Genomic DNA, 10892 nt, shown 5'->3' with positions numbered 1-10892 from the left:
TCGTTTTTTTTTTTTTTTTCTTACCCCAATCGCTCCCGATAATCGATTTTCGAGTTGTTTTGACAATTACGTCGAATCAGATTTCTCGAAGGGGTGCTGGGTTCGCTTTTGTCGGCTCCCAAACGAGATCGGTGTCTCCCATGGGATCACCTTGACGTGGAAAATTGCAGGCTGCACACCACAGGCGGGGTACGTATTTTCGCAGACTACGGCGCGTGCTTCGTAGAGAGAGTATGGAAAAAATCTGGCCCCATGCACACCTCCCTTGAACGCCTCGTAGGCGTGACCCCATATGCCACTTTCAGCCGTGCAACCTAACCGCTCGTCGATATGCATTGGCGCATTGTGCAGCCAGCTAATTTGTCTCGAGGTTGAACTCGACGTGGGCACGAGAATCTTGAAAGGTCGGATTCTTGAAAAGAATTTCTCGAAGAGTTTGGCAGATGTAGCTTCTTTTCGTCGATTCTCGTGCGAATAAAAGTGATTTTCTTTCTTCTTTCTTCTCGTAAGAAAAGGTATTTATCAAATATATTTGAGGAACGTGTGAATGAAGTTTTCTATTTTGTTAGAAAAATTGGATCAAAAAAGTTCTCAAGTTCTCTTTTTTTTGTTGAATTATCATTTTAATTGAAATACGAGGTGTTATTTTATTAGTGGAACGAGTCGTTAATAAATTTTTTAAAGGAATTTTAAGGAATTTAGAGAAGGAAATGTTGAGATTCGTGTGACTTATAAATTGAATATATAAATTTCGAAAAGTCATCACGTATTACAAGCGTCTTTATAATATCGTTGATGCCGTATAAAGCTGGGAATCAATGATATGGTATTCACAGGAACACGATATTTCACATGATATTCGCACGTTTTATTGCCTTCTCGATATACACTTTCGCTCCACATGATGATCGCAGGCTCGATCGATTCGATATCATCGTGCCACAACTAGTTCTGGAGCAGAGACTCGCTTAAACGTAAGGAAATTATCTACAAGTACGACCTACGACCCCTGTTCGGGAGAATACAGTCCAGGCAGTACGCTGTGCGAAAGCTATTTACACAGTCATTTTCAATCATCAAGAATGGGTACACTTATTTACAAGTTGATCTCGATCGTGGTAGAAAATATTGGACGATTTTGGAATAATTTGGATGAATCACGAGGGAGAATTGAACGATAGAAGAGATAGTACTTCGAAGTGAATCGAAGGCATCACAGGTTTCCAAGAATTTCGTTATTCAAGTTAACATAATAAATCACTTATACAATATTCTTTCTCTTTTCCATCGAAGATATTCTTCCTCGTAATTCATCCTCTCATAGTAATATCCAGATCACTACACAACTCCACAATCAGTAATTCATCAACGATCTTCGCTTCATCATCAACGTCCCTATCAACATTAATTCCTTTCCAACATCCCTCCTCGTAAATAATGAGAAAACCTTTCTCATCACGTATCTCCAATTAATATCAACACAATTCACTTCTTAGCTTTCACTACCTGCCGGAAGAACTAAGTCCACCGCGATGAGAGGGAACCGTGAAGGCTCTCAGTCCGACACCGACCCCGATTCCGACTCCGCTGCTCAAAGGACTCTGTACCTGGCCGCTCAGATTAATGGATGAATTAACCAATCCAAGAGCATCTCCCAGAACGGACGAGGATGCGCTGGAAGCAGGATTCTCGGCGGTTGGCCTGACTCTCGGCGGCCTGGCACACTTCTCCAAGTGATGGTGGTGAGATCTGACAGCCAGTCTGCTAACGTGAACAGGAATCGGAACGACGATCCTGGTACCGTTCCCAGAATGTTGCCCGGCCGCGCCGTTATGCCTGCTCGAGGCACCAGGTGTCGCCAAGCTATTCGCCCCGGATCCGACACCACCGCCGCTCAACCCCGCCTTCACTCTTTTCCACTTGGCTCTCCGATTCTGGAACCAGATTTTCACCTGGACCTCCGACAATTTCAACGCGTGGGCGATATGAGATCTCTCGGTGAGGCTTAGGTATTTCTTCGCGTGGAACTCCCGTTCCAGTTCCAATAATTGTTCAGAGGTGAACGCTGTTCGCCTTCGTCTGGCCTTGTTGTTGTTGTTGTTGTTGTTGCTTGATCCGCTTGTCGACGTGCCTTGGCCATTTTCTAGGGATCCCCCGGGGCTCACGTTGCTGGACGCGTTGCTGGACATCGTGTCGGTCGCATCGTGACCCTCGCCGGTCACGCTTAGTCCTCCGCCTTCGTCCTCGCTGTCCGCCGAGGCGCGACCATTTTCTGAACCTGAAATCAACGAGTGCACGATGAGGAAATTATTTCTTAAGTGCGAATTTATATGAAGATTTGGCTGTCAGGAAGTTTTGAAATTTTTTTCTTCTTTATTGCTGATGGAAAATATATCTTGTTTAATGTTGTAATGATTAGAATCTTGAAAAAGGGATTCATTATTCGTGATTTATCATTGTGCGACTGGACAATTGCATTCAGTATTCGACGGAATTAATTGGAATTAACAGCAATACAGTTTGAGAAGAAGAAGAAGATTTAATATGCGGGACATGCAACTGCCTCGACCATAAAGCGTATGTCTCTCGATCGAAGTTTCGCTTCCTGACTCTGTTATTTTCCACGTGTTCTATTCTCTTTTCCCTCGGTCTCTTACAAGCCAGCTGAACACTCCACTTATAGTAAACAGCGACGAACAAAGTATTGTTTTATTATTTCACCGCGTTTTATGTACTTTAGTTGATGTACAAATAAAATATTAATGAGCCTCGAATGAAAAAGTTTCCTTTCGTAATGGTAATGGTGAAGTGAGAAATTCTTGGAAGAAATGTGTTTAAGTCTTGATAAAACTTTTAGTCGATGACTATAGGTTATTCGGAATCGTCATTTAGATATCAAAGCTCTTTATAAAAATTATTTACCAGACTGCTCGATAGTACCACAAAAATCGATGAGCGAAACTTGAGAAATACGAGCAATATAAAACAGAAATAAAAAACGGATATATCAATGTTTTATAAATTTAAAGTTACTATGATTATCAATTCTTTTTTGAAAGCTCAATTAAACAGGAATACTTGAAAATTTTCATTCACTATGGTTCCAAATCCATCATAAACAATTTCTATAATCATAATATATCTATCATTATCTTGTTTTGTACATTTAGCAATTTCAATATATGTAAAATTTTCAACGCATTCATATAATTCATATAAATCTACATTATTCTATTTTGATCGAATACTTTTTGTCAAAAATTGTATATTATCATGGCTCGAGCAATATCGAATCAAAGAGACCATCATCGTCATTATCGATGTACTCAGATATCACGACCAGAAATGAATAACGATCGTGGAAAACTCGCAACTCCTATACAACAATCATTTACAAGTTGTCGAGATTATAGCTTCCGCCTTCTTTTATTCTTTTATTTTCGTTGTTTACGACCGTTCCGCGCTTACGATACAACGCGCAACATCAAGTTTCTGCGACGAAGTTACCTCAACGGGGGGAGGAGGGTAAGTTTGATGCACCCGTACGTTTATTAATTCAAAGAGTTTCGATTGAATGGGCCATACGCTTCCGCGTATACGAGAGAGACGAGACCACGATGCACACCGTGGACAAACGTTCGGGCGTTGTCCCCTAGTGGTCTTTACATTTTATACGATACGCGAAGACTGATCGATCGTTGAAACGATACCGTTACATCTCTATTCCGCGCTCTTTCCTCGCCATTAACTTTGTATAGAGCAATTGCTCGATACGCCAGAAGACGTCTCTCGTGTTCTATGTTTAGAAAATTGGGAATTATCGACATTTAACCTATCGGATCTGGCGCATCAATTGACGCGGGATCGTGATATTTAAACACGTATTATTAAATTTAATTGTTCAAATTGTCGCAACAGTTGAAAACTCTTTTTTGGATAAATTTAATGATAGATATAGAATAGTATAGAAAAAGCTTGGAAATTTTTATTTGGAAGATATTATAAATGAATGTGTTTATTTTTTTTCAAAGTGAATTGAAGTTGAGGTAGTTACATTTAAAGTAACAATAATTGCAACAATTGTAAATTTAATGTGTTAAAATTGTTAACGCATTATGTTTTATTTCAATTTGAAAATTATAGAATTCATTGCTTGCGATTATCACTATGATATGCAATGAAACACGGTAAGTACAGTTGTCTATACTAGCTGGAGTGCACCAAGATATTGGCGATTCGCCAATTCGAGGTTCGATCCGGTTCCTGCACCCGTCGGAATGGCGTTGTATGGAACTATACTATATCTTTATGATATATTCTCGTCGAGCGAACGTTTTGAAAAACGTTGGAAACAGATGTATCACCCTAAGTTCCTTTTTTTTCACTATCATCACATGAAAATTGTCATATTTTGCCCATAATAGATAAAAAATCATTCTTCTTCTTTTTTTTTTCTCCTAAAAGCGAGTGAAACTCATGCTATAACGTAGTTCGATAAACTGTAATACCCCTTCTGCGATTGTAAAGTAATCATTTCGAGAGTTTTATGACAGAGAAGACATCGAGCTATTATCTTATGCTACGTTCACGGTATTTACGGTTTGAAATAGAATTAGTTATGTAATAAGATGCCTTTTTATTCAGTTCCACCGATTGCTTTATCGTTCTGAAACTTGGAAATTTCCCTTTAACTCATTATCCTATTTTTTTTCTATTTTACTATTCTTCTTCTTTTTTTTCTTTCTTTCTTTTAATAATTGAATTTCTAAAATATATTGAATATTATTTTTATTATATATATATTTTTTCTTTATATGTAAAGTATATATTTCTATCATTTTCGAAAGTAAATAAATTGCATCGATGATATCAGAGTTGGAAACAATATCATTTAATCGATACCTCGAAAAGAAATTTCATACTGTCGATATTACGATATCATCGAGCTATAAATGTTTTAAATATTTACACACATACACATAAAGACATATCTAGGTTATATCCATTTGATATGGATTATTCATTAGACTTCCTATTAACAAGATAATTTTACTGTGAATTGGTTCTCGACATAAATATTAAACCGACAAAACAGAACAGAAGTTACATGCATTTTTGAATATTTCGATAAATTTTATATTTATAAAAATTCTTAGACGATTGGATTTTAATTTAATCAAGAATAATTATCGATAAATCAACGTGGATGATCTGTATTTAGCCAATTCTTTATTTTGCGAAGCCATTAACTGATTCGAGTAATCGAAGGGTCCAATTCAGATCGTGCTGCTCCCCTTGGACAAGTTTTTTTTTCCTCAGAATTTGGTTTCTTCTTGGGAATGAAGCACGGCAAGACGACCCCTCCTTTGCCGTGTTGCTCGCCATAGGGATCACGATGGGTAATGAATAAGAAAAAAAAAAAAATCGAGATTCTGCTGGAAAAGCAGAAAGAATGTTTTCGCTTTGCTCGATAATAAAAGAATATTGAAAAGTTCGTGAAAGATTCTTTACAATTAATATCTAAATATAATTTAACGAGTTGAGAATGATTATATTTCTTCGTGTTATATTAAATTTCAGTCTTTATAAATTATAGACATCATAATTCTTGCTTCCTAATCGATATCTTGACTAACGTCAATTAAATTTGCGATCGATGCGACTAAATGTTATTTGACATAGCTATTAAATAAATCATACTATTTAACGAGCAGACGAAATCGTTTAGTGAAGTCGTGAAGCTGATTGTTGAAATTCAATGAAGTTAATGTAAGAAATTCTTAATGGAAACGAAAAGTGATTGAAATGACACAGAAACCGCGATTATTTTCATTTTAATCTTTAATCTGAAAAGAAACTTTTTCTAATAAAAAAATGAAAACTTCTTTCAAAATTTCTCAATTAATAAATTTAGATATAATATAAAAAATTTTAGAAATTGTAGATAAATTTAAATTGTTCAATATAAAAAGGGGGAAAAGATTTTCTCTTTTAATAACAATATTTTCAACGTTTTAAAAAGAAGAATAAATTTTTGAATCGATTCTTATCAAATATACAATAAATGCACGTTATTTCTCGAGAGCAAAATAAATATTTGAAGGGAAATGCAAATGAAAAAATATTGGGGAAAAGCATTCATCAAGTGTGAATCAGATTAGAAAATAAACTTGTCAAATCTCTGCTCGACTTTTTCATTTAATAGAATGAGAATTAATTCATATATCAATCTCTGAAAAATTATTATGCACGTCGTTTCAATTCATTTCGAACATTTATCAGATGGAACGAATTCTTTAAGATTCTATAAATTCTCTATGATTTAAAAGATCTCATTCATACTGCCATCAAATAGTCATTCATTGGATAATTTCATTTAATTCACGATCGATATATTTTACTATTTTATTTATATTCATAACTTTATTCATCCATAACGTTTCTTTAATACGATTAATTTTCCGCGTCACTTTTCAATGCAATGTCTATCATTTTTCTTAATGAAAGGAAATTCCATTAAAAAGTAGTGAAATTTATAAAGAATTTTCAGATATATACGATTCTTGAAAATTGTTACCATTTAATCTTCGTGAATAACTTTATACTATTCATATATAAATAATTAAAAATAGATTTATTAAAATTTACAAATTCTTTTATTATTCAATCATTTCGTATCCTGTGATTTGATAAAATTCTTTGTAAAAATTTAAAAATATTAAGATAGAAGCAAATATTAATAAATGGAATTTTTACTGATATTTATTTTTACAAAATCCCAGGTAAATAAAAATAAAAATAAAAATTTTGCTTCGAAAAATTCCAAACGGAAAAAGGATTCATTCATATATTCGATCTATTGCTAGCTAAATGACACAATTAGATAAAAATTTCATTAGTGAGATTGAAACCGTTTTGAGACTCGCGGTTCGTTTAAAGCGATCCAGACACCACGCAAATAGAATTATATGATCGATCGTCTCTTAAATGAAAACCACATAAAATGTACGTGACAATTCGCTGAATGAATGAAAATTGGAAATGTCGGTTAGAAAATGTGTTAGAAAAGTTAAAAACAAATGTTGAATAAAATTCATTCAGCAAAAGAAATTCGTTTCCAAGAACGAATGTATTCGCAAAAATCTTTTTTACTTTATATTTACAAAAACTTCTTTCTTATTTATTACTTAATTTATTAATCAACTTAACAAAATCAAACCTAACCAATGATAAACAAAAAAATTACGAGAAAGAGAAAGAGAGAGAGAGGAGTTATAACCAGTCTGACCTCAGAGAGAGACTCATACATATGTCACGAACGTAAAATACATTGAGGCGGTTCGATCACAGTAAGAACTTCCTCCATTGAAACCTCTTTATATACAATGGTACATGGCGACGAGAGAGAAAAAAAAAGAGAAAGAGAAAAAAAAAGGCATAAAACGATAAAACCGACGGGAGCACAGAGAACCGAACCAGGAGAAAACGATTCAGGTGGATCGTTTCCGATGTACGGGGGGCTAAGAATAGAGAGGGCGATACGTCTCTCGATCGGCGTGTTCGTCGTAACGATCGGCACACCGGTTCGGCACGGTGCGTCATAAATGACCGATGACAGATTCCTCGAAGCCATTTCGTTGCGCATACGAAATCGCCTCGGTCGGCGGTACATCAATAAAAAGTGATCGGCCACGAATAAATGCGCGCGACTTCGTCGATCGTCCGTTCGCCCCCGCGCCGCCTTCGGAAATACGTGATCGGCGAGTTTCGACTTTCCATCGAACACATCGGCCTCCCCACCATCGCGGCATCGGCCGAACAACCGTCGCGACCCATTACGGACCTGTTCGAAACAATTAGGCGGTTGTTGTTTCTCGAGTTTCCCTTGGAGAGGAACGTAAGAAATTTCGAACTTGCTTTGGATATTATTGCTTCAAGTTATAGTTTTAATTTGGATACGATAGAACTTGTATGGTAGTAAAATTTGTTTTAAATTAGCAGTATTGTTTTAATTTGAAGAATGTAATCGAATGTAATAGAATGTAAATATAAGAATCAGGAAAATACATTGATTTTCCAAATTTAATTCGAATGTAGAGGAATTCTAAGTGTACTGGAACATTGTTTAGGGAGGAGGGAAGATATTTGTATAGGCGCAAAATTTGCATAAGCGTCCATAATCGTATAATTGTAATATCATATCATGGAGGTCATTCTAATTAACAAGTTAACCGAGGGTTAAATTAATTTGCGTCGGTGATTCTTCGATCATTCCATGCAGTGTATTTCAGAGAAGGAAAGGGATAATAAATTGGACGAAATGGGAACGAAAAGTGATTAGTAAGCAAGCAACGTATTACGTGACTTCGTTGATTCGTGATCAGAGTTCATTAACTCGAATAATGCTCTTTGGAGCAATTATAATCCTCAATTTAGTCAACAGATAGCTGAGAAAGGTACTTATCCTTTCATAAATTATTTTTACAATTTTAAATAATAATCTTTCTCAAATTAGAAAAAAAGAAAAGAAAAGAAGGAAATACAAAAATAACAAATGACAAATGAAATTCAAAAATTTCCATCGTCTTTTCCTTCCCTCAACGGAGAGCAAGGAAAAGGAAAACGCCATCTGTGTCACGGAGAGAAACGCGAATCGAAAAAAATCGCGATGAATCGTTTAAGGATTCCAGGAGCGTATCCTCGACTACGATCGCAGTCGCCACGATCGAAGCCGGCAAAGGGCCCGAGATCCACAGAAGCGTGCATAAATTATAGCGTCCCAAAGTCAAATCTCATACAGCTCGCACACATCTGTAAAATTCCGTACGCACACGCGCTTAAGTACGTGATACGGTACTCGGTGAATCCTGGCCGAATTTCAAACGCCGGGCGAACATTCGACGAAGAACCCCTGTTCCCCGAACAGAAGGGCGATGTTCGGAAATTTCTTCGATCCGATCGATAATTTGTCGTATTGTATTTTTCCGTGAAATCGATGAAAAATCTACGTACCTACGAGAAAAATTCGTAGGAATTTTTTTAAACTAATAACAAATAACAAAGCTGTTCTATGATGATTGATCTTTTGCAACTTTATAAAGTATGAGTAAAGAGATACATTGAACGTGCTAATGAATACCTAATGATTTTCTAAAGCGTCAAGAAATCAAAGTTATTGAATACATTGAAAGAAACGTCATTCGTTGAAGACACATGTAAACCGGATTTACCATCGTTCTAATAAGATTCTGATCGATCGTTCAATTGCTAATTGCTACCGTGTTTCGTCAGTCCTAGAAATAATTGAAACGATCACTCCCGCATCCTGTTAACACTAACAACCGTCAGACATCGAGCTATGGTATAGAGCTCGCCCGTGCCTCGAATATAGAATTACCGATGGCTGTAAGTTAATAGCAGAATATAAATAAATAGGTATTTCACGATCCCGTTTGCACGTCGGTGCAGTGGTTAATAAACCATCGAAGAATCAAAGATGTTCAATCTTGAGTATCTATCGTAGTACGTGCTTCGTGTAACATTACATCATCATCATACAATATTTATCTAATTCAAAAATCATAAATCGAAAACAACGATTAACGCGTGAAAATTGATAAAATTAAATTTGTAATTTAAATCTAATTACCACTTATTAAAAATTATTCAAAAGTAGTAAAAGTAGTAAAAATTTATATATAATTTATATATATAATACAACTCTCAACTCTTACCGTGTCTCGATTTAGAAAGATCGTGAGCAGGTGATGCCGGTGAATCGATACTACCATCGTCCTCGCTATCCGTGAAACTGGTCGAGCCACGATTATTTGAACCACGGTGACAAGGGATCGGATAAGCCGCGCCTTGAAGGTGATTCGTTCCTGGGCCGAGATGTTGCGACAACCGATTCTGATAAAGATCCTGATGAGACGGATAACTGGCGGAGGTATGCGCTGGTAACATTGGGACACCGGAAGTCCCGCCGCTACCGTACATCCGCATCGGTAGCCATGCACCGTACAAACCGAGCGGCACTCCGAAACCTGGAACCACGAAAAATTAATCAATCAATATTTGCTCTAAAGAAATTTATATACCCGAATAATCGTAACAATTTGTAAATAGAGCTTGATATTAATTCTATTTTATTAATTTTTTCCATAAGTGTTTTTTAATAAATAATGTACATGATTGTATTTATCGCGTAATTTAGAGTATCGTTATTTTGATACGTATATCAACGAAGATAATAGTTTCTATGAATATCGTACGAAATCAAATGTCACGATGAAATATTATTTTGATTTTTATCCGCGACGATTTATTTTTAAAAAAACGATCTATGAAAATTGCAATGTCGTATAAATCTGAAGCTTATTACATTCTTAAGATGACGTTCAGAGGAATTTATTTTAAGTAAACTTCATTCCCCGGAAAAAGTAGGGCGTTCACGGATTAAATTATGCATGCTACATCCGGTAATTACAAGATTCAGAATGAAAACGAGGTTGTAGAATATATGTAACGGATAATTAATTGATGAGATTTATATTTTATTTTATATTCTATAAATTTATATATAAATCGGGTATATTTTAAATAATATATTTCTGTAAATAATGAATATTTTCCTATTTCTCGATACTCTTAAGGAATTAAATAATCAATACAATAATATAACATCAAATAAGTAATTTTATTCTAATAACTTAATTTTAAAATGCAGCTATTTTGAATAAAATATACATTTCATGTGTAAATACGGAAATGAATAAAACTTTATAAATTTTTCATTATATATAATGAGAATAATTGAGAAATATTGTAAATATTAATAATAATAATTAATATATTTAAATGTTTAACAGAGAATGAATGAATAGAAAAAT

The 10892-nt window shown here is 35.2% G+C and overlaps 1 protein-coding gene across 1 annotated transcript in view; it reads right to left on the bottom strand.

Annotated features, from left to right (window-relative positions):
* Positions 1–846: 846 nt before the first annotated feature.
* LOC102678514 (homeobox protein unplugged) overlaps positions 847–10892 on the bottom strand; it is a 10797-nt gene continuing 751 nt past the window's right edge. Inside the window, exons 2-3 of the mRNA XM_031513098.1 lie at positions 9735–10046; positions 847–2278 (exon numbers count right to left, since the gene is read on the bottom strand). Coding sequence (XP_031368958.1) covers positions 1503–2278; positions 9735–10005 — 1047 coding nt within the window. The 5' untranslated portion in view covers positions 10006–10046 and the 3' untranslated portion in view covers positions 847–1502. The remainder of the gene's footprint in view (positions 2279–9734; positions 10047–10892) is intronic.

Source organism: Apis dorsata, unplaced genomic scaffold (genome assembly GCF_000469605.1).
Source record: "Apis dorsata unplaced genomic scaffold, Apis dorsata 1.3 scaffold_577, whole genome shotgun sequence".
Lineage (NCBI taxonomy): Eukaryota > Metazoa > Arthropoda > Insecta > Hymenoptera > Apidae > Apis > Apis dorsata.
Note: the sequence above shows the minus strand (reverse complement) of the source record. Positions and strands in the feature narration are given on the sequence as shown.